The sequence below is a fragment of the Solanum dulcamara genome, chromosome 9 (genome assembly GCF_947179165.1).
Source record: "Solanum dulcamara chromosome 9, daSolDulc1.2, whole genome shotgun sequence".
Taxonomy (NCBI): Eukaryota; Viridiplantae; Streptophyta; class Magnoliopsida; order Solanales; family Solanaceae; genus Solanum; species Solanum dulcamara.
In genome coordinates, this window is record NC_077245.1 from 12679436 (window position 1) to 12705649 (window position 26214).

At 32.5% G+C, this 26214-nt stretch overlaps 1 protein-coding gene across 3 annotated transcripts; it reads right to left on the reverse strand.

Annotated features, from left to right (window-relative positions):
• Positions 1-21359: 21359 nt before the first annotated feature.
• LOC129903110 (tubby-like F-box protein 8) lies at positions 21360-25850 on the reverse strand. Of its 3 annotated transcripts, XM_055978603.1 has the most exons (6): positions 25705-25850; positions 24810-24881; positions 24322-24672; positions 24110-24197; positions 23154-23286; positions 21360-22382 (listed from the first exon to the last, which is right to left on the reverse strand). In XM_055978603.1, exons 3-6 carry the CDS (start codon positions 24667-24669, stop codon positions 21671-21673), a joined length of 1281 nt encoding a protein of 426 aa, XP_055834578.1. In that variant the 5' UTR covers positions 24670-24672; positions 24810-24881; positions 25705-25850; the 3' UTR covers positions 21360-21670. The 3 variants fall into 3 exon arrangements, with proteins under 3 accessions (XP_055834578.1, XP_055834579.1, XP_055834576.1); XM_055978604.1 differs by lacking the exon at positions 24810-24881; XM_055978601.1 differs by lacking the exon at positions 24810-24881 and having other exon boundaries at positions 24322-24767.
• Between the last annotated feature and the right edge of the window lie 364 nt (positions 25851-26214).

Genomic DNA, 26214 nt, shown 5'->3' on the forward strand with positions numbered 1-26214 from the left:
GATGAGTCGAAATGCCTTGTCTTCATCATCAATTTTCGCTCCAATAGAATCCAATTCATAAACAATCTCATTCAAGACACTCAGATGATCAGAAATAGTTATACCTTCATCCATTTGCAATTTATGAAATTGCTCCTTCAAATAGAGTCTATATGAAATACTTTTGATTTTGTACAATTCTTCAAGTTTCTCCCACAACTCCTTTGTTGTAGACAATCCAATCACATTAGCAAGAACATTTTTAACTAAATACAAGCAAATCTGACTTGCCACTTTCATGTCTAATTCTTCCTATTTTTCATCACTAATTTTGAATTTTTTCGAGTCTCTACTGCGTTCAGTTGTTTCTGAAACCTTGTCATCTTTTTCACTAGTTGGTCTCCGTTTCAACGCCTTGTGTAATCCAGATTGGATTAACACATCCTTGACTTGCGCTTGCTATAAGCCAAAATTAATTCTCCCATCAAATTTCTCAATCTCTTTTTCCCCATCTTGCTTATCAATACTAATAAATGGACAATAGCAATGAAAAATACCCACTAAATTAGTTTCGAGGAAATAGATGTGGATCACAACGGATACACTTAAGTATCAAGTCTTTCCTTAGTAGAACTCTTTAGATTGTACTTATTCCCACTATTACCAAATACACAAGTATCCTAAAACAACTCCACCGGAATCAGACACCATTTGCTACTCAATCAGGACGAAAATTCTGCTTGAAAACAATAATTCTAATTCAGAATTTTTTTTGATGTGGAAGATCAGACAAAGCTGCAACCATAGAGTATATTAAAATTTCAAAAGAATTATTCCACACCAAAAGCTCAATAATTTTAATTCAGAAATTTTTTCTGACGTGGAAGATTAGACAAAGCTGCAACCATAGAGCATACTAAAATTTCAAAAGAATTATTTCACAGCAAAAGCTTTGATACCACTTGTTGAGAAAAAGCACCGATTAATTTCCGTCCCTTTCGGACCACCTTCAAACAGAAAATGACAGAGAAATTTAAGAGAATAACAACACAAAGAATTAATGTGGAAAACTCCCTAATTGGAGAAAAATCACGGGCCTCTCAGAAAAATATTCATTATATGAAAATTATTACACCATACAATACACAATATTTTTTCTCACACACCTCATTTTCTAAAATACTATTCTCAAAGAAATCTTCAAGAGAATTATCTCTAAACCTCTTCTCTAGTATACAAGAAATTGAATTTATGGTGATGATTTAAAATCAAAGGAGCAAGCCTACTTATATAGCCTCCAAAATCAAACATGTTTTTCTACTTCCCCGATGTAGGATGCCCAACATATTTAACTTTTCTTTTTCTTCTTTATCAAATCAAAACCAACAACATTGCCTCGATATATTTTTATTAAATCTCACCTTAGAAATGTCGTGTATAACACTTTAATTAAAACTTCTTAGTAAAAACTAAATTATCCAATTTCTCAATAGGAATAATATCAAATTTTGGAAATGAAAGGAGTAAGTTGATGAAAACAACTTATGAGCTGTTTTAAGTTTTTTTGAGTGTTTAATCGGCAACTTAAAATTATTTTGTGTTTAAAATAAGTCCAAAAAAATAATTGAGTCTGTTTGATTTAGTTTTTCTAAAACAACTTATAAGTTGAAAGCAACTTACAAGCTATTTTAGATAAGTTAAGCCAAACAGACTCTTACTACAATAAATTCCCTTATGATGGGTCACTGATTTGAAACTGGGATATGTGATATCGGGATATCCTTACATTAAAATCACGACTTATGAGATTTAGGAAATTTTTACAAAAATAGTAGTATATTATACATGAATTATAGGTATATTATATATTTATTGTTTTTTTTAAATTTAATTAATTGAATAAATAACTATTTAAGTTAATTTTTTATAAATTTAATCTCAAAATTTAAACTAACAGAACCTACCTAATCCCTTGAACCAAACGGCCTTAAAGTGATCTTCACGTGTCTTAATAGTATTGATTTGTGAATATTCCCAAAATGCAAGCTTTTATCACATTTGTTTCTTTTAATATAGAGCCCGTTTGAATGAGTTTTAAGTTGGTCAAATCAATTTATAAGTTCCTTTTTTAGCTTTTAGACGTATTTGTTTAATGCTAACTTTAAGTCATAAAGTTTTTAAAGTCAGTCAAAAATGAAAAGTTAGGATTTCTATTTTTTTTTTCTAAGTGCTTAAAACCATTTTGTTTGATCATAGAAATTACTTTTATATCCCTTATATTTTAACTAAATTCCCAAACTACCCTTTTTATTCTTTTAACCCTAAAAGTCAAACACTTATTTTCAACATAAACACTTTTATCCAAACACTCAACTGCTTATTTATAAAAATAACTTTCAGCACTTCAAAGTTCTAAAAACACTTCATACATAAAAATTACCTTTTTTAAGCGCATTCAAACGGTCTCATAGTCTAGAAAAAAAAGAGAGTAGAAAATTAGTAAGTGGGTTTCTAGTGCATGCACAGAAATTAAAAAACTAAGAAAAATTAGAAGTACTCGAAAAGATAAATTTAAAGAAAAAAGAAATAGGAAAGTGATTAAAGTTGGACATTTTGCCAGAATGACAGAGTACCAACTACTCTCTCCGTCCGGTTTATTATTTTTACTTATAATTATCCTAAAAATAAATGTTATTTAGAAATTTTAATTTAGTTGATTGTTAAAATTTCATTGAATTTATTGTATTAAAAAAATGATATAATAAAATTATCATTCTATTTATAAATTTCTCCGTTTATTTTTATTTTTCATATTTGATATGACACACCCATTAATAAAATAATTATTGATATATGTATTTTACCACACTATCCCTATTAATTAATGATTAACATTAGATCTTGAAAAATGATTTGGAGAATAATATTTAATGCTAAGGGTAAAATATGAAGAATTTTTTTTTTATCTTTTTTTGATGTGTCAATGACAAATAAAAATAAAAATATATTTTAAAAATAAGTGACAAGTAAAAACGAACTAAATGAGTATTAATTAAAATGTGTGTCAAGTTAATACTGAATAATAAAAACGAATGGAAGAAGTATTTAATAAATAATAATAATATTTATAATAATAAAAGAAAGTAGTTACGTTCCACACTACAACCTTATCATCCTCGAAAATTATTTAAGAAGGTGCAACTATATAACATGCTTTATACTACTTTATACACTAAAACCCATAATGCTAATATCAAGAAGTAATTATTCTAACTAAAATGTATCTTTGTTACCAATAAATAATTTTTTTGAGAAGACGTGTAGTCGATTTTTTACCTGTTAAGACATTAAACTAAACTTATATATGTCGAAGATGTATGGTTTAGAATTGGAATCCATTAATTAAGCATATAATTTGTCCTATTAAGTATTACTCTCCCTGTTTATTTTTACTCATTCATTTTGGAATATGCACTATACTTAAAAACTAATAATTGATATGAGTGTTTTAAAATATTGGAACCTCGTGGGCGGGAAGTCATATAGTCTATACTACCTGCCTAAAGACCCTCGCTCCGAGGTATTGTAGATCGTACTCTAGGACTATTCAAAATCGATCCGAAATTAATAATTCGAACCAAAAAAAGTTATTGGTTTATCGACAATGGGTTATTGATTTAGTGGTTTCAATAAGACAATAACTATTTTGATTCTTTTATATCAAGTTATCAGTAATTAGTACGACTTAAATTTTTTTCTTAACGGGTTAATCGATAATTCGATAGAAAATTAATAAATTATATTTATACAATTCGATATATAAACTCGTCGACTCAGAGTTTAGTTTCATATTTTTATTTCTGTCTGTTTCAAAATCTCGGTTATTCTACAAGGTCTCAATATTTTCTTTTGAACGAGATGCAAATATGTCGACTTATGTCCATGATTCATTTGGTTGTTACCTTGTTTCTAAGTGATTTTTTGTGTTAAAATCTTACAAACCCTTGGTTTCAAGTTTCTTAAAGAGCTTAAAACTTTGGTGAAAACTTAGAATTTAAGGATTTAATAATGTTAACTAGTGTTGATTTTGGTAAATTATATTAACACAAATCCATGGTGGAAATATTACCTTGAGTATGATGTTTACTCTTGACATGTTTTCTCCTTTAAAACGCTCTCAACGAGTAATACTTTGAAACTTGTAGGCACTAAGGAAGGCCTTGTGTGACTAACAAGGGACAACATTGAGTTTTTTTGCTTTTCTTTCATGCGACAATCACATGACACATGATCATATTTAAATTTGTACTTCTTACTTTGTTCATTCTGAATATTCATCCAATTATACTCCTAACAAAGTTTCCAAATTATATCATTCATCGCTAACATGATCGTTACCCTCAAGTGGATTCCAAAATAGTTGTTGGCCCTAATAAAAAAGTTAGGTATGAATGTATAATTTGTAGTATTCTTATGTATGTAATATAGTGTCCCAATTTCTGATTTAAGCAAATCGGATGGGAGTTAAATGTTTAGGTATTACTAATCAGAATTAAAAATGTTTTGATAGATACTTGATGTTAGGAAAGTGATTGCCACTTTATTTAATTTATAGTTAACTAGGGAATATGATGGCTCTTTGTGCGGGAGTTAAAATATATGTGATAAAATTAATTTTTTTTTGATTAATTATATTTTAATTATATTGCTTGACCGTATCATTATCTGTTGATTTAATTGTATCATAAAGATTATTTTGAAATGATGAAACATAATGAGAATTGTCAAATTTAGCATCTATTATATGATGAATAATGCATTCTCAATGAATTAGTCAGAATATATGCTATATTAATAAATTATTTCATTTTTATTGCACTGAATGAACAATCGATAGTATGTTTTGATGGCCCTTTGTGCTTTTTTATTGGGATACCAATGAGATTGAACATTAAAATTGTAATATCTATCATGGGTACTTTTGGTGAATGTGTACGGAATTCTTTTCAATGTAAATAATAATAAATTAATAAATAAATACATCAACAATGTCCTATCATTCTTTGTCAGATTGATTTATGGAGAATATATTCTCTAATAAAAGAATATTTTATTTTTTATATTACATTGAAATCAATACATGAACAACGCCATGTTATTCTTTGTTAGATTGATCTATTGAAACTCCTCTTTATATTTTTATGAAACTGCTAATATGTTTTTTTGTATGAGGGGAACTAATATTTTATTTTAGTCATATAGATATCAATGTAATTTTTTTTCATAAGTCTTGCTTAAAAAATACTTCTTTCACACCCTAAACATTGTGCTATTATTAAAATATAATTAAAAATAATAATAACTTGCTCTTGATCATAGATTGACCAGAATCATTCCACTAACAAAAAAATTAATACTAAGAGTAATAAATAATGATCTTATTTTTTGATAACTTTGGAGTTTGGGGTTTCTAATGGAAGGATAATTATATTGAAGTGGGTGAATGATAGGAGGGAATATGCAAAATGTAAAGTTAAGAATAATTAATCACATTTCACAATTATTGTGGCCTAATAAAAAGAAGAGTTACTCCATTCACAATATGTATTAGCAAATGCTAATTATCTAAATATGAATGTTAATTTTAGTATTATGAGAATTAATGAGGTGGAGAGAAAAAATTAACAAAAATATTTAAAATTATAAATTATATATATATATATATATAAAATAGTAAATGAAAAGTTGAAATAGTAAATATTTAGGCTTTTAAATTTTACAATAAAGAATAAAAATAAATGGAGTAGTAAATTTTAAGGCATTTAATTTTTTACAATTAAGAAGAGAAATAAATAGAGGGAGTAGTAATTAACAATTCTTTTGGTATAATAATAATAATAATAAATAAATAAATAGAAATATAATGAAAATTGCAAAAAAAATTGAGAAAAAAGATAAATATATAAGATTATTTTCAAAGTGAGATGGCATATTACTTTTCTAATATCTACTCATATTCAACTCCACAGTGTTTGGAGACCAACCTAAAATGAACACTCAAAAAATATTTTTTCCAATCTCACTAAATTATATGTTTTAATTTTTACCCCGACATATATCAAGAAAAATTAAATTAAAATACTATACAAACTCATTGTTTTTGGAAACTTTACAGAAGCAATGTAATTAAAAGTTATGGTGCTTTATGACTATTACAATATAGAGAATAGTATTACTCCCAATAAGAGTAATTAAGTTAGCTTACGAAAAATAAAAAAAATTTGTAACATTTAATTAAAAAAAATATGGATGGCTAGTAATTTCATAGTTTCATAATCTTGGCTTGTAAATTTCCACAGAACACTTAAAGTCTTCTAAACTTGAAATGCAATGACGTGAGGCATTCAAAAGTGGTGATCCGACTTTCATTTAAATCCTTGTAAATTTATGATAATTTATTTATAAACACTAACACCAAGAACAATTTATGTAAAATTTTATAATATAACCTTGTTCTTGGGAGGTACATATTATGTATTTGGAGAAATAACTAATTGAAAATACTAAAATGAGCAACAAAAAATGTATCTATCTATCTATATATTTGTAAATCTTTTAAAATTTTACTTTATCAAATTAGTTCACCATCGAAATGAATCTTTCACCGGCATAATCTTCTTTCTTCATTTTGATGAACTTGTACCAAACTAATTTCATCATTTTTCTTTGACAAATTTTCAACGTTGTCATCAAACTTCCTTCTTCATCTTAATGAAACTTGTGTTTGACTACTATGACACTAAAAAAATTCTCAGAAATATATGTTTGATTTTATCAAAGTGATGGCCATATTGCCATGTTACCTTTAATTTTCTCTATTATGTCTTTTCTTTGGTCCATGAAAAAAAGTAAAAAGAAAGAAGAAGATATGACCTAATAAAAAGGAAGGAGAAAGCAAAAATGACCGACTAACAATTCTTTAGGTGATTGTTATTTATAGATTAGTTAAGTCATAAAATTAGGTAAAAGGAAGTTGAGGAGAGTAGAGAATATACAAAGAGATGAAAGTTTTTTGTAACTCATGACATATAATTAAACTAATAAGTATAATATAATTTAATATTATAAACAAATTAATTAATGAAAAATTGAAGAAAAAATTCAAAATAAATTCAAAAAAAAAAAAATACAAATAAAGATCATAGAAAAATGTCACATCACCTTGTCTATATTTCTCCTTTATATTATCAATAGATTGTTGCTATTACGTATTTAATTTAATTGATCTATACTTTTCTAGATTCCTTTCCGTCTCTAGCACTTTGAAAAATATTATCAAAATGGTCCTTAATATATAAAGGTTTGAGTATTCTAATCCTTCCTTTATATCATTCAACAGAAATAGCACATATATTTTTGTATACCTAAACTCACCCAATTCTTTGTTTTATTTTCAATTTTGGACCCTCATATTAAAGTATGAGGTGTGTTAGTAGTTCAACATTAATGGTGTGGGTGGAATGAGACCTCCTTATACAATTTTGAAATCCTCATCTTTTGGCTAACTTTTAAATTAAATTAGTTCCAGGTCTAATTTCTTATTAGAATTTTCATAGAAAAAAAATCCTCTAAGTGATTTTACAATCTCCAAAAGGTAAATTACTAGTTACGATGTAAAAGATAGTGTCAAATATTTTGTAAACTAGATGATCACCAACCATTCAACCCCAATAAAAAATAAATAAATTGAAACAAGTGTGCACTTGAGATGCTTAAATTATTTTTCAATTCCCTTATAAATTCACTGAAAATGTAAATAAGTTGCTTATACCATCAGTGTAATATTTTAACTTATTAATAAAAAAAATTTATATATCTTATTTTTTAGGTTACAAATTCTTCTTATTATAGATAACTACTTTTAATTTAGTACCTTTACCTGATAGTGTCCAGAAGTTGAATTGAATTCTATTAAAATTCCTTATCCCCCCTCCAACTTTCATTTGTTTTTTAAACACATGCAAGTTGATAGATGCAAGTTGGTCCCCCTCCACACCCACCCAACCCCCACCCTCTAGCAGCAAAAAGATATATATATTTTTTATTAAATTATGTGACACTTTTCACTTTTTGAGAATTAAACTATGTGAACTTTGATCAATAATTTAAAATGTATTTTCTCATCATATTGATATAAGAAAAAATGCAAACTTATAGTATTTTTTAAATAATTTTTGAGAAAATTTTAAAAATATACAACCCAAGTCCAATATACAACATTATACCTGTGGAAAAACATTATAATAATAAATCAACCTTGTATAAAAGTGTGTAATAGTGTATGAAAGGTATACAAAAGTGTGTAATAATGTATGAAAGGTGTTTGTACACAAATATGGGCTAAACCAGGTAATTAACTTAAAATATGGGCTACATGACATAAATATTTTCTCCTAATAGATGTCGAGCATAGTTTTTTTTTAATATCTAAATTTTAATTTTAAAATATTGAATTGATCTAATCCATTTATGCTTCAAATGTTAATCAAATTAACTCTCGAAAAAAATATCACATAAATTAAAAAGGATCGGAAGATGTTTAAAACAACAGAACTTTTGAAGAAATCTTTTTTTTTTCTCTTTAGATAATTCTTTTGCCATTTTTCACCAAGCAATAGAAGTAGAGAAATATAAGAAGAATATATCTATACATGAATTAGACAGATGAATCCAAGGAAGCAACAAAGACTAGCTAGACCATGACTGATATATACTATATATCTACCTATAATTTGTAGAAAAAGCTGTATTGATTAATATTAATTTGAGCAGCAGCAACAACATATCCCATAGTATACTCCTACAAGGTCGGATCTGAAGAGGATAGAGTGTATACAAATCTTATCTCTATCTTATATGAGTACAGAGACTGTTTCTGATAAACTCAAAAAGAGATTTACTAATAATTGAGCAAAATATCATATATATTCTAATATAAGCCGTCAAGAGGATGTTGATCTCAGAATTTATATTAAATTATTCAAGAGGTAGGTGTATATCTCTATATAAACATGTTTGGGAAAAACATTTAAGATATTCTTGGTCTAGTCAAGAAAGGAAGAGATTAAAGTTATTTGGGAACTAAAGCAATGTTACATGGATTATTACTGGGGGTGTTCGATACAGGTACAATTTAATTTGGATATATACTAGTACATATTTTGCATTATGTATATATACTTTGAAAGGTTGAATTGCTCAGGTTTCATTTTACATGACACTTTTATGCATTTGAAACTTTTTTTACTTCAAAAGTTTGCTCTTAATCGTGACATATTTTTATAGCCATTAAAATGTGATTATCGAATATTTTAAGACCACAAAAAACTAAGAGTATGTGCTAGCTCTTAGTTGTGTTCAAAATCATTCTCTTAAATAAAACGGAAAGAGTAGTATGTTTATATATCAACTTCATGAAATGTTCAAATATTTTGGTTTTGCAGGTTAGAAATTCAGTCAAAATGCTTAAAGGATAAAGTGCTCACTTCTCAGATATCTGTCAATATTCTTCTTGCCAGAGAACCTCTTCAATGGTGCTGGACTAAAAAATTTAGAGGGAAGTATTAATTTGTCAAAAGTATGTTTATAAATGGTGTAAAACTTCACTATCAGTTACTAGTAGGTCCTCCTTAATTTGTAGAGATTAAGTGATCATTGAAAGCTAGCTACTTTAATTTTTTTTTATATATATATTTCAGCTTCATGTATTTATGATTGGTCTTTTGATAAACTGTAAAGATAATTCCGTTCGATAAAATACTTTTTTATTTTTAATTAGAGGTCTCATGTTAGAGACCTGTTGAGTATATGACCGGAGTTGCTTTGTTAGGGATTTACTTTATTCCCCAATATGAATTTTTCAATATGTGAATCTAAATTAGTCAAATACCAATAAAAATACTGAAAACCGATTCAAAATACTAAACAATCAAATCTCTATGCTTTTTGGTGGACTTACCAACCAAAGTACTTAATCAAATCTTGTTTCACTAGAGTTTTAAGTTAAAAGCGAAATAGGTGAATCCAGAATCATGAGTTTTTATTCTAAAAAAGATAGCTTGTTGCAGCCTAAATAAATTATTTATATATAATAAAGTAATATAAATACAAGGTTTTCGCTAAAGCTCGGGGTCATTTGGTAGAGTGTGTTAGCAAAAATAATGCATACATTAAGTTTGTTTATTAGTAGTATCTTGTTTGGTACACTTTTTCATGACATGTTAGTTATACACTCTATTGTGTATTAAGGCTTGCATGACTAATACCATGAATTTCTAGATATTAGTAATGCAAGGCATTTTAACACTTGCATTAGATTAGCTAATGACAAAAACACCCTCAAAGCCTTTTTAAAAGTGTTCAAAGAAAAAGAGTGTGAAGGGTGTTTTTATAAACAACCATTTTCTAATAAAAATTACGTAAGACTTGTTATTTCTAATACATTAAACCAAATGGTGTATAAGAAATAATGCAAATATAATGGAAGCATTATTGATACATCATATTCAGCATCATTTTTATACACTCTACCAAACGACTTCCTTTGAGCCCGTAACTAAAACTCTATCGCCTCCCAGAAAAAATCCAAAACCTAAACATAATGGAACAAAAAACTGAAATAAAATTTTGGGAAAAGACTATGCCTTAAACAACTTTTGAAAGGTCAAATATATAGATGGTGAGTAGGGGTCACCCAAACAAATATTTTCAATTGTTTAATTAGCAAATTAACTAGTATATTGCTGTTGAAATTATTTAATTAAGAGCTGTATGTGAGGAAATATTCTTGTGTCCATTGATTTAAGTCTTTAACCACTTCAATTAGAGACAAGATTAAGAAATTATAATTTAATTGCACCTTAAACAATAATTTTCCCCATATCATAAAGGGAGATTTTTCTTTCATTTTCATACTAGTAGTTAGTGTATAGCACGACTTGCTACATCACACTTTTTATTTGACTCTACACAATGTGTTTCATTACAACCCTTTTGTTATTGTAATTCATTTATTAAAATTGTAGAGGGTTGATTTGTCAAACTAATTTCTTGTTTGAGAAAAGTCAGCTGAAAAGGGCCATTATTAGACCAAACGCATCTTCAAATGAGAATCAAGTCATAGAGAATAATAATTCCGTTAGATTAACTGAATAAATTAATTTTGTGTGGTCCCAAATGGTGAGTGATCAACTTCATCTTGATTAATCTGCTGTTAATAATATGGATAGATTTTAGGATGTTAGAAACAAATATGCTGGGCTGAAACAGTTCACAGTTCAAGAATAGGTGTGTTATTGTTGAATCACGATTTTTTCTTAAAGATCTCACATTATTAAAAGTATCAAATACCTTATAAGTAGTTAATCTTTCTTTTTAGCTATCAATGTGTTTTGTTCATACATTCAATAAAATAAATTGCTCAACAAAATATTCAACGTCGTACATAATAATCACCATTTTCGACTTTCTAGGAAAATATTTTTTTGGAAAAAAATATGAGTTTCTTACTTATTTTCTAGTGTTGGGTAAGTAAGCAATAAAATATTATCTCAAAAATATTTATATGTAATCTAGCAAAATACGAGATGAGGTGGGAAGTGGTGGCCAGGGATGCCGAGGGTTTGGATAATCAAGGGAGGAGGTAGGGGCGTTGGGTGGGTTGAAAAAAAATTATATAATAAACTTGCAATGTTACCTCTATACCATGTTTTTTCATACTCTTTTTTTTATTAAGGAAGTCATTTTTTCCATTTTAAAGAATTTATTTTCCGAAAATATTTTGACCAACCTAACATGAGAAGATTGAAAATTCCATCATACCAAACATTAAAACAAAAATGATTTTGTAGTAATTATTTAGCTGCAATAATATAAATAGCGACAAAAATAAACATGTGTATTTATAACCAACCCCCTATATCACTGCGCTAAAGGCTTTATAGACTCTAAAAGCAATTACATAAACTCAACTACAGAAAATATTTTTGCGGCAAAAATTTATTACTTCCTATTCATTTGTGGGTCTTGACCCTATTTTTTTTTTCAATTTCGAGAATCAACCAACGGAAAAATCCATGCTGAAGAAAAATCTGTTGCTACTAAGAAAATATGTTTAATGGTGGGGAAAACGGTTAGAATCACTGAACCCGTTTATAATTTGCTTGGATTAATCAGTGTGGATCAGTTTGATTTAAAAGTATGGGTTATAATCTAATTCATTCAACTATAACTCAAATCTATTTTTATTAGTTTACTTGGTCTTTTATAATTTGTTTAGCTATCAAATTAAACTAACAAAAGCTTTTTATTTTAGGAATTTTTACACTATAACATATTAACGAAGGTCACAATAATTTTTGCCATAATTATAGAGACAATTTTAAATATATACAATAAACTAATTAGTTTATAATAAATATAACAATATTTTATTTACATAAAAAATAGCCAAAATCATAGGAAATATACAGTGACTATACACTGACTATACAATATAAATTACTTATACATGAGCTATACACTAAATATACATTATGATACATTCAAAAACTGAATATAACTTAACTATATATAAAATATACAACGACTATAAATACCTATACAGCGAGTCATCATTTTTTTGGTATTACTTTGGCAGAATGACCGCTGGGTGTAATTTGCCCATAATTATATTGAAAATATTGTACCGAATGATGTCTATTTTTTGTAAGCCCATTCAAGCATGCGTAGCCCAATCATCTTAAACTTGAATGAAATAAAATAGAAAAAGAAAGACAAAAGTTGTCTGGTTTGATTGAGATAATTTTGACGAAAAAGGGGTTCATTTTGTTTTTTCACTCCATGAATACATCATGATTTTCTAACCCAAAACATACCAAACTGAAAATGATGATACTAGTAAAAAAAAAGATGGCAAATAATTGGACAGACAACACCATATTCCTTGCAATGGACAAATAATTATATGCATGCTCTAGTGTTGCATGAAAAGAAAAATTATGAGAAAAATATTGAAAACACCTTAAATTTGGTGCGAATTATTAGTTTTATCCACGAATTATTGACAGCCTTAAAAATATCATTTTACTTGGCTAACTGAACTTAAATATACCCCGATCTTGCAACATGAGTGAAATACACCCCTAAATCTCGCGAAATTTAAGGGTATTTTCAACACTTCTCTGAGCTTTTTATCAAGAGACTCGTGCTTCTACAAGAGTTTGAAACCACTTGTTATGTCATGTGACAGATTGAGGGTGTATCTAATTTTTGTTAGTCAAGTAGAGGGATGTTTTTAAGCTTGTCAATAGTCCGGGAACGAAACTAATAATTTGTGCCAAGTTCAGAGATGTTTTCAATAATTCTCTCAAAATTATTGATACCTATTGAAATACACACTATACAACTGGCAACATAGTTAGTGCCACTCACTGGTTGTTAGAGTTAGTTACTGTTTGTTAGAGTTAGTTAAGAGTTTGTTAGTCTAATTATCATTAGTTAGTTATCAATTACCTGTATAAATAGGAATACACTGTAAATCAACATCGAGGTTGATCAACACCAATTTTCTACTGTTTCATTCTTCTCTTCTTCTAATTCTGTTTCATTCTTCTCTTCTTCTTCTCTGTCTCAATTACTTCTTGTTAGCTAGACTATACTCTTTCAACACGGTATCAGAGCAGTTAGGCAACAATGGAGATCTAGCTACTTGAGACGATTACACTTCTGTATAATTACGAAGCTAAAAAAAACCAGCAACAGTAGAGTATCGACCTCGCTTTTTTTACCAGAAAAGCTCGAATTTTTTATCAGAAAAGCTCGAGAAATAGAGAACGCAGCTAACACATCAGCAACTTCGAATCAGGAACAACAAACTCCAGCTCGAGATCCAATCGACAGAATCACAGACATTCATCCCAGAAATCCCCTATATCTGCATTCATCAGACACTCCAAGTAGTGTTCTAATCTCTCAGCAACTTACTGGAATTGAAAACTATACTAGACGGAGCAATTTTATGAGAATAACATTGTTAGCAAAGAATAAAATTGGTTTCATTGATGGGCAATGTCGTAAGGAACATTACAGAGGAGATTTAGAACATGAGTGGGAGAGATGCAATGCTTTTGTGTTGTCATGGATTACTGATTCAGTTTCAAAAGAACTGGCAAATGGATTAATGTTTTCTTCAAATGCACATAATGTATGGAAGGATTTAAAGGAGATATTTGACAAAAGAAATTACACTAGGATATATCAAATTCATCGAGAAATCAGTACAATGAGCCAGAGTACTCTTACTATGTCTGAGTATTATTCAAAATTAAGAAACCTTTGGGATGAATATGCATCACTAGTTCCTTTACCTGCCTGTGAATGTGACAAATACAGAGTGTACGCTGAACGCATGGAGAAACAAAAGCTCATGCAATTTTTAATGGGACTCAATGATAATTTCACCCAATTGAGGAGTCAAATCCTCATGACAGTGCCAGGTCCAACTTTTACTCCTGATCAATATAATCACCTGCTAAAATTGATAAATAAGGAGACTGCTGCACCTTAGAAAGCTAGTGTCAACATGGCAGGTATACATAACTTTCCTTCTACTCAGAACACACTTAATGCTTGTCTATTTGCAGGTAAAAATACACCTCCTTGGATTGTGGACATTGGTGCTACTGATGATATGGTGTCTAGCTTGGATACATTAATAAATCTAACTCCTGTTTCTCTCAATTCTAGCAATGTACATTTACCAAATAGCCAAACCACTGTTGTTACTCATACTGGTTCTATTTTATTTTTTGACTACAATGACATTCATCATGTTCTTTATATTCCTGATTTTACTTATAACCTCTTATCCGTTTCCAAACTTACTAAAAAGCTAAACTGTTGTGCTTTCTTCTATACCCATTTCTGCCTTTTTCAGTACCTTTGCGATGGCAATGTGATGAGGATTGGTAAAGAAGAAGGAGGTCTCTACGTTCTTCCATCTTCCAAGAAGCCATCACCTGTCACTGCACTTCATTCAACAATCTCTCCTATACCAAAGACATTATATCATACTGATTCTTTCATTTGGCATCTCAGACTTGGTCATGCTCCTGCTGCTGTTATTCAACAGATTGATTCATTAAAGTCTTTGTTACATTTGCAGAATAAAACCTTTCATTCATGTCCTATTTGTCCCCTTGCTAGACAAACTAGGTTGCCTTTTCCAACTAGTGTCACACAATCTGTAACTCCTTTTGAACTTCTACACATGGATATATGGGGACCTTATAAACAGTGCACTTATAATGGTCATAGATACTTTTTTACCATTGTTGATGACTATTCTAGAATGACCTGGATTTTTTTGATGAGATATAAAAGTGAAGTAGTCAACTTTATCTCAGCTTTCTTTACTCTTGTTAAAACTTAATTTTCAACTGTTGTTAAAATAGTTAGATCAGATAATGGTCTTGTATTCTTCAACAACCAATGTGACAATCTTTTTTCTTCACTTAGAATCATTCATCAAAGCACATGTGTACATACACCTCAGCAAAATGGCATTGCTAAGAGAAAACATAGGCATCTTCTTGAAATGGCAAGAGCTCTTAGATTTCAGGCCCATATTCCCTTAAAGTTTTGAGGTGAATGTGTTCTTACAACTACATTTCTTATAAATAGACTACCTTCTTCTGTTCTAAAGGGTCAGTCTCCTTATAAGATTTTTCATTAGCATTCTTCTGATCTCAATTTCCTCAGAGTGTTTGGTTGTCTGTGTTATGCAACTAACACATCTCTCACTGATAAACTTGCACTTAGAGCCACCCCTTCTGTTTTCATGGGCTATTCTGATACTTAGAAAGGTTATAAACTATACAACATTGCTACTGGCACTTTCTTTGTGAGTAGGGATATTTCTTTTCGAGAATCTATATTTCCTTTTACACACCCTAAACATACTTTCCTAGACTCTATTCCTCTATCACATACCTCTTCTTTTCCTCTTATACCATCTGCTTTCCCTCATCCCACTGAAGATCATTTCCCTCACCCTTCATGCACTACTATCTCTTCACCCTCCTTTATTTCACATTCTCCTTCTCCACATTTTCCTACTCCAGATTCCCCTTCTACTTCTCCTTCATGTCCTATTCCATTTGTCCTTTCTGTACCTCAGAGAAAATCTACTAGGACCATTAGGCCTCCTATTTGGCACACTGATTATATTACCACTTCTAGACTACCCCATCATATCTCCAATTACATGAATTATGCTCATGTTACTCCTTCTTATAAAGCTTATCTCTTCACCTTCTCATCCACTATACCTGAACCCTCTTCTTTTGAACAAGCTTCTGAGGACAGTAGTTGGATCCAAGCTATGGCCCAAGAGATTCAGGCATTAAGTGATAATCATACCTGGGAGATTGTTGATTTACCCTCAGGTAAGACTCCCATTGGGTGTAAATGGGTGTACAAAGTTAAATACAAGGCTGATGGCATTGTGGAAAGGTACAAAGCTAGACTTGTGGCTAAGGGGTTTACTCAACAAGAAGGCCTGGACTATCATGATACCTTTTTCCATGTGGTTAAAATGGTCACTGCGAGATGTGTTATTGCTTTAGCTGCCCAATCCTGTTGGCCTCTCTTTCAAATGGATGTGTATAATGCTTTTCTTCAAGGTGATTTACTTGAAGAAGTTTACATGACACTACCACCTGAATTTGGTAGTCATGGGGAGACAAAGGTTTGTAGACTACTCAAATCACTGTATGGATTGAAACAAGCCAGCAGACAGTGGAATTTGAAGCTAACTGCTGCTCTCACACACTCAGGCTTTGCTCAAAGCAAGTTAGATTATCATTATTCACCAAAACAGACACCACTGGTGGTATTGTGATCATATTTATGTATGTAGATGATCTTCTAATCAATGGAAATAGTGACACATTGATTCAGCAGGCTAAGGATATCCTACATCACAACTTCAAAATAAAAGACCTAGGGGAGTTAAGATACTTCCTAGGAATTGAATTTACAAGATCAAAAAAAGAAATACTAATGAATCAAAGGAAATATGCCTTAGAGTTAATATCTGAATGTGGATTAGCTGGAGGGAAAACAAATGCGACACCACTTGAGCAGAACCAGAAGCTTACAAGTATAGAGTATGATAATCAATTCAATATCACAGATGATGCTGAACTAGAGGATATAAGAACATATCAAAGGCTGATTGGGAGACTACTGTACTTGGCTATGACGAGACCAGATATTTCTTTTGTTGTTCAACATCTAAGTCAGTTTATGCATGCACCTAAGAAATCACATTATGATGTAGCATTATATGTAGTAAGGTACATTAAAAGGCAGCCTGGGTTGGGATTACTGATGAGCAGCAGAAAGTCAGGGAATATAAATGCCTTTTGTGATGCTGATTGGGCATCGTGCTTGTTATCCAGAAAATCTGTGACAGGTTTTGAAATAAAGTTTGGGAATTTCTTGGTCTCATGGAAATCAAAAAAACAAAGCACTATTTCCAGAAGTTCAGCAAAAGCTGAATATAGAAGTATGGCTACCACTGTTGCAGAACTAGTTTGGCTGCAAGGTTTGTTACAGGAAATTGGGGCTCACGTTGAATTGCCTATGGACTTACACTGCGATAACAAAGCAGCAATGCAAATAGCCTCTAATCCAATGTATCATGAACGCACAAAACACATAGAGATAGATTGTCATTTCATTAGGGAAAGATTACAAGAAGGCATGATCAAGACTGCATACATAGCAAGTAAGGAGCAAATGGCAGATGTTTTTACCAAGGCTTTAGGGAAACAACTACACAGTGACATGTTATGCAAGCTGGGACTGCTAGACATATTCCATCACCCAACTTGTGGGGGAGTATTGAAATACACACTGTACAGCTGGCAACATAGTTAGTGCCACTCACTGGTTGTTAGAGTTAGTTACTGTTTGTTAGAGTTAGTTAAGAGTTTGTTAGAGTTTGTTAGTCTAATTATCATTAGTTAGTTATCAATTACCTGTATAAATAGGAATACAGTGTAAATCAACATCGAGGTTGATCAACACCAATTTTCTACTATTTCATTCTTCTCTTCTTCTTCTCTGTCTCAATTACTTCTTATTAGCTAGACTGTACTCTTTCAACAATACCACAGAGTTGAGCAAACTTGAATGACATTTTTTTATTTTTTTTGCGACTTTCTGCAATAATAAGGCAAAATAAGTGCCTTTTTCGTTATAAAAAAATAATTTAGTGACTCAAGAACAATAAAGTATAAATTAAGTGATCGTGTCCCCTCCTGTTTGCTAGTTTGTGCATGCCTTGTTTTGTTTGTTTTTGGTTGTTGTATTATTTCAGGATCCTGGAGTGATGTATCAACATTCATTAACCACAAATACATAGAGAAAATCAACAACACAAATTCCAATCACCCTGCAGCACTTAAGCTTCAGCAGGTCAGCATGTGTAGGGTGAGGTGCAGCTGGTGGACTTATCCAAAGGCCCCCAAATTTTGCAGGATTGTAGAATATATTATTTTGATAAGGCCCAAGAAATTTCAGCCCAAACGGATAATTGGAGGCGTTAGGCGAGCGACATTGAAGATTTCAGCTGTCTTAAGCCTAAAAAGGAAGAATTTTGCTAATTGGAAGCTCCAACTTGGGAAACAAGCCTTCAAACTTTGCATGTCTAAATTAAAGGATATATATGCAAACTCCAGAAAGTTTCAGCTCAAACGGATAAGTGGAGACATTAGTCGAGCGACATGGAAAATGCTAACAGGCTCCAAAATTCTCTGTGAGATCCATTCTTTTCTATTAACCTTTACAGGTCTTTGCTTGTCCTTGGTTATTTGTTGTGTATTTGCAGGTTGTTGGAGATATATACCAACATGCTTTAATAACAAATACATAGAGGACAACACCTGCAGCAGCTCAACACCTGCAGCAGCTCAACACATGCAACACCTGCAGCAGCTCAACACCTGTTTGCCTTGTTGCTTGTCTTTGGTTGCCTGTTTTTGTTTAGAACCTCTTTGGCACTACTATGAGGGCTGCAGTAACCTGGGGCTTCTATGGAGCAACACACTCAGCTGGCTAACCACACTCTCTATTATCAACACACCCCACCAACAACTATACCAACCTGCAGCAGACAAGGAACAAATACACTCCATCTATGCCATCTCTAATAGCTCAACACCTGCAGCAGCTCCTTTCTTGCTGGTTCTTGCTTGGTGTGTAGATGCAGATGTCAGGATGGACTCATCAACTTGTGCTCCCAACACCTACATAGAGCACAACACAGATACAACCAACAAAACAAATACCTTCACTAAGAGGCCTACAAAAGAATTGTGCAGCATGGCAATTAGCTTCTGGTTTTGGTGTTTGTTTGTTTGTTTGTATTTGCTTGATTGTCTTTGTTTAGACCCTCTTTGGAACTACTATGAGGGCTGCAAGGTCCTGGGGCTCTCATGGAGCAGCACACTCAGCTTTCCATCCACACTCTCTAACATAAACACACCACAGCAAACACTCCACCAACTGGCAGCACACAAGGAACATGGGTACAGCAGCCTGCAGATCTCCTTGGCAGTGAGGTTTGGTGGTTTTGTTTTATGCAGGTACCCCAGCTGCAGCTCACTCCCAGAATCTGCATTGATCCCCATCAGTCATCCTCAGCTTCATCAATGTAGCTGGCAGACCCCCTTTAGAAATGCTACAAAGGCTGCAGCAACCTGGGGCTACTATGAAGCAGAACAATCAGATTGCCAACCACATTCTCCATTATCAACACACCTCAGCAACAAGTCCATCAACCTGCATCAGACAAGAAACAAATACAAGTTTGTTGGTGTTGTTTTTCTGTGCAGGTACTCCAAGAAGGTTAACCATCTCAAAACAAAGACCAATAAGCAGCCTAACTACAATGGAAGCAACAAGGAGTTGCACAAAAACATGCATCAGCCTTTTCTCTTCCCACAATTGCTTGCCCCTCTGTTAATTGCTAATGCAGGTTCACTGATGCACACCTGCTACAACTTCAAAGTTGAGAATACTTGGCATCACAAGGATACTGCAGCCTTCATCATCAACCACCATTTGTACCTACCTTATGCAGCACAGCAGCAGAATACAGCATATGCAGCACACAATAGTTTGTTTGTGTGTTTTTCTGGTGTTGTTTGCCTGTGCAGGTACCAAAATAGGTATCTACTACTGAACCTAACCTGCAACAACAATCATGCTACCACTGCAACTATAGAGGCAGCAAGGAATTGGGTACAAGACTGCAACAACCATGTTTGTTTGCTTCCTTGGCTAATTCAGGCTATCAATTTTCTCCACAACAACTCCAAGGCTGTTGGAAACTATAGCTCCATATATTTCAACTCTTTTCAGCCCCCGTAGATGATAATCATGATACTGATGCAATGGCATATTTCATCTGGATTTACTTGGTACGACAAGACTAAAAAGAGCAAAGATGAAAAGAATTTTCCCATCCCATGCGAGATAGAAGTTTCGTATACTTGTTCTTCTTCAATGTAGCTATGTCTGGTACGTAGCATAGTTGGAATAGGACTAGTGTACTTTTCTTTTCTTTTTTCTCATGGAAGGGGAGAGTCTCCCTCATTTATGCTTTCATAGTTGAATTGTACCGAGAGGAGTCCTCTCACAGGTTTAATGCTTTCTAGTTATAGTTAGTATCTTCTCTGTATCGGGGATGAGTTAGCCGACCTTTAATAGGTTAGCCGACTTATGAACCACCATAGGATCGGAGGTAAGGTTTATGTCCCCCTCCTTGTATTTTTACTTTGATTATTTATGTTAAGGCTTGGGGGTGTTGCTTAACCCCTGACTGTGCACGAGAGGTGGGAGCCTCGTGTAGGGTCTGTTCCCATAAAAAAAAAAAAAAAAAAAAAAAAAAAAAAAAAAGTGATCGTATGTGAAATACCCGAAAAATTGTGACATGGTTTAGAACATGCATTATTTTTATTGCACATCGTAAAATTTCTCATAGACGTCACTATTTGATACATGATCTTGTTTCGTGTTTCAAATTTTCATGTTCATCTAATATGAAAAAAAAGTGTAATACAAGTTCACATTTTCCTTTTTTGGTGTAACGTTAGCATAAAATATAATTTCAAAATATTTACTAGAAACTGTAGAGAAATTCAATAGGGGGAAAATATCTGTCATGGCCTCCACACCAACGTAAAGATATCGTAACAACTTTGGACATCACCAGCCAGCATAATCCAAACTTATAGAACAACACAACAAAGTGGACTGGGCTGAATACAAATGGATGTTACAACTGGAAATCACACATGTTACATAGTTTATACATTGTTCCTTTCACCAAGTTTAGCGAAAATTACAACAGAAGCATCTTAAATTCTATGAATGAAGGATAAAATGACGAAAGAACCTAGAGGAAGGAAAAAAGAAAGAAGAGAATAGTAGCTTTCAAATGTGCAAGAGCTTCCTGCATCTTCTTGATTATGATGAAGAGTAACACAATGACGACTCAATCTTTTCGGCAACTCTACGGAAGAAAAAACTAGTATCAACTAAATCTTCTATTGTGTCCTTTCTATTCACATGCCAACTTTGTGTCAAAGCTGCTCAAACAGATGGCGAAAGCCTGAAAGGCAGACAAAGGATACCGATAATCCATTGTAAACATATCTTTCCCAACCTTACCAAACTGCAAGATAATCTTGTCTTGATCTGATGATGACTGAGCCGGTTGTGCTGGTGTTGGGGCACCAGCTGCAAGCTGTGTAGCAGCAATCAACTGGAAATTCTTGACAGAGGCGACAGTTACCCTCCCTCGGAAATTCAGACACCAACATTGCAGCTGTTCATGCCATCTAGGTGCCTTATTTCGAAGAACCAAAACACTACTCTTCCCTTCTTCATCTACTTTACTTGGACCCCCAATATCTGAAAACCGAGCACTATTGAATTCTGTTGAAGCATCAATTGATTTTGAGAAGGACATGCTCCTAAATGAGTCTTCAAGATTGGGAGGGAGAAGTTCAGCTTGGCCTGGGACAGTGCCCCCGGGTTGAAGGGACGAGATGGGGATTGAGTGCATGACACAATTCATCCTGCGAGGCCCCCTGGTTCCGAGTACATTCAGTTCGTAGCTAACCTGTGCAATGTTGTAGCTTCCTGTAGGGACTTTGGGAGAAACTTTCTTGGAGTAGAATCTCCGGCTGCCACCAGGTGGAGGAATACTAGAACTGTTGTATGGTGGCTGAGTATCATAAATTATGAACTTTGTGCCCAGAAAATTTGACCTGAAAAGAAGAAATAAAAACACTTTAAAAGCCTTTTACAATTGGTCTGAATCAGAAAGTTGCATCAGAATTATTACGTCTACGACCCATTAAAAATACTCATTTCCAGTTCAAGCTAACAGCTAAATTTGTACTAACAAACTTCATCACATAATAATCTTCACATGTTTAACAATTCATTCACCTTTTTTTCAAGACAAGTAAGGCATAACGAATCAAATAAATTAAGGAATATAACCAAATAGGTCATCAGGACAGGTTCAATATAAATTTTAGACATAACTGAGGAATGTGATATCCATTACCTGTCAAATTCTCACCATAAGAATCTACAGCATTGTAGAATGATTTTACAAGAATTTTTTGGGTAAACATATAAAAGAGCAAACAGTCTCAAATCACCAATATGCTCATAATATTATTCAAAGCCTCATTCCATAACCAAAAGGGATAGAATCCAAGTTGACAACTTGATTAGTTTCTTCCATAATTTCTTTTGTCATTTATAAAGTTTGTAAGCCTGATTGCCCTTTCAATACAGCCTGAAAGGACAGAATCCAAGCACAAGATTTTACTAGTTTCCTCCTTCCATTTAACTCTCGTCCCTCAGATAGAACTTTGGAGATCCTATTCATCATCTCACAGTTGCTCTTTGTACATTCCTTGAGCCACTTTAATCATTTATGATATCATTCCGTTAGCCAATCACAATGTTCTTTGACAACAAAACTAAGAAATGTAAGGATTTGAACTCTCTTAAAGCATGCTTACCTCAGTTTTCCAATGTAAGAGCTGTTTGACCTTGATATGTTATCTGCATTCATAGAGATGATGTACTCTGTACATGTGGTTCTCCGATTACGCTTTGCTGAAAGAAGAAACTTGCCATTTTCTACAAGCAAGGCTGATAGATAACAGAAAAGGAAAAAAGAAAACATCAGGCTGCCTGGTTTTAACGAAAATAAGGTAATATTTGTATAAAAAGTAGGGAGATATCAAGAAGCTTCAGAAATGGTTCTGAAACATTAACTAAGAATCCTTTTACTCCATTAACAAAGCATGTTCAGCGAAAATATGGAACTCCCACATAACCATAATAAAAAAAAATCCAGCTCAAACAGTCCACATAAGAAGAAAAAAAAAAGGCATTCTTTTTGTGAATCGTCATCTGTATTTTCTGTCAATTAACTGTGAAGTTCTCCTAAGCAGACAAACATATAGGCACTAAAAATCAACCTCTTAACAAGAACTGCTTGATTCCATCTTCCACTCTGTGGAACAAGGGACTTTTGCATAATTGTGGTGGATTACTTGTAGAGGAATGATTCTTCTGTCAACAACAACAACATACCCAGTGAAATCCCACTAAGTGGGGTCTGGGTAGGGTAGAATATACGCAGACCTTATCACTACCTCGCGGAGGTAGAGAAGTTGTTTTCGAAAGACCCTCTCCTCAAGTGCATCAAACCCAAGTACAAGAAGAAGAAAACAATGAAGAGAGCATAGCAATTAATAAGGAAGCAGTGCAAAGTCTACAAGAAAGAAACAGTAACAGCAGCATAAATCTCAACTTAGAAAAAAACCTTTTTTAAACCTAAAGGATCTAATGCAACAAACAGAGATATCAGATGACTTATGAAGCTTACAGATGAGCAAAACATCTACCCTATTTCTCACAGCAAATTAGACTACATATCATCAGCATAAAGCCAGTAAGACAAACTTACCAGGGCTAAGGCAAAGGAAAAGTTGGTAAGTTAATTTAGCTTTGTCCCTCCGGATGAAGCATTGGATGGTTCCATCCCAAAAACCAGGCTGCAAGAAGGAATTGGATAACAAACATCACAACGATGATACTCTAACCTTATAAAAACAATAGAGAAATGATAGCAACAGATGCTCCACGCAAGAAAGCAAGAAACTGGAAAAAGAAAATCACCTGCTTAAGAGAGATGGGAAAGGTCAACTTTCCAGAGAATTCCGGACGCTGAACAATTTCTTTGCACATCTCCCTCCATGAGCGGCAAACAGCTGCACACGCGACAACATGTTTACGAGCAGGCCACGCACTCTCACTTGCCTCCAATCTTTTAATTACATCACGAAGTAACTCTGGCGGAAGGCTTGCCCAACAACTGCTTTGAATGACTATAGCATGGTCATGCAACTCATGAACAGCACTCTGAGACTTCCCTCTGTTATGACTGGACAGCCTAACCTCGAAACTCCGCCTAGACAAGCTTCCAATACTATCCCTGATATCCCGAGCTATACTGCGGAAAGACATTTACTGGACCAGAGCAACGCTACAGAGGTTACTTTTTATATGTGAATCTTTTGGAGTGATGAACTTGAATCCCCGACAACCGTGCACATTAAATATACCTGAAGAGGGAGTAGGGTATCAATTCAAACTATTCTGCATACCTTAACTACAAAGAAAACAAAGAGTTGGCCCGAGGTGCATGAGGAAAAGTACAAAGCAAGAATAGAAGATTCCTACAAAAAGAAGTCACATAGAGCAGTTCAAAACTAGAGACTTTACTGGAGACTACTTTCCTGCTTGAAAACCACCATTACGAATTCATAACAACCTCACAAAAAACTATATCCGAGGAAGGAGGCGATCCAAGATTTGAAGTTTGTGGGTTCCCACTCATCTCAAATTAAAAATAAAAAGAGAAAAAATGTTCCTTTTCTGCCACTAAACCAACATCACTCTGTTAATGGATTCCCAAATCCTTTTTCTATTACATTTACTGGATTTTTCAATACAAATACAGAATCCGTGCAAAAGTTACTGGGTTCCCGGACCCAGTCATATAAACTAATCCGCCCCACCCAAAAAAACACAAATTTCAATTTAGAAAACCAAGGGGGAAAAATGAGGGGGAAAACATTTCTTTAGCCTGAAAAATGGCCCCAAAAGGAGGAAAATTCAATTTTCGATACCTGGTAAGAAACCATGACAAGAAAGATAAAAGATTTTATTTTTTTCTTTCCTTATCAACAAGATAATGTAGAAAAACAATTAAATTTCCTAAATAGTTAACAAATGTCCAAACTTAGGCTAATACTGTCTTCCACAATACAAAATTATGCTAAAAATTTTACTTTAAGCAAAAATTGTTAGTACCCAAAAACTAGGCTAGCCATAAAGACCCATAAAAAACATCCTCCTTAACATCAAAGTTTCTACAAAAAAAAATGCAACTTAACTGAAAACCCAGGAAATTTCATAGGTTAAAAACTCTAAAATTATGGAAGTTTTCAAGCAAAAAAGAAAAATTAAAGCAACAATAAACAAAGTATTAAAACATACCATAAAGAAAAATTAAATCCTGTTCCTTTTTTGGGTCTGTACAACTATCTTCTTCTTGTTGTTTCTCTCTCTAGAAAGTGTAGTTGATTCTCTCTCTTAACTCATTACTACCCAGCGGATACCAAAGACTATTAAATCCTCTTCGCGAAACTTTTGCTTTTAATTAACAATAATAAAATGTGGAGTTGAATTAACTGCCATTTTGGTGGGGGCAGTGGGAGGTTTCCACTTTGTTATGACATTTACCTTTTTTTCCTTGCCCTTTACTTTCTTTTCAAATTTTTAATTTGATGATGGAACATTTTCTTTTTTAATTGTTTTCAAAAATACAACCCTTTATCCTTCTATTTCAGTTTATTTGTCTGATTTTCATGTGATGTGAAGTTTTTAAATTTTGTGGTTTTAAATTTAAAATATATAGAATAAATCAAAATATTTTTTATTTTATAATCTTAAACATATCGTGTACATAAAAAATTAGAATTAATGAGTTATAAAAGTTTTTTTTAA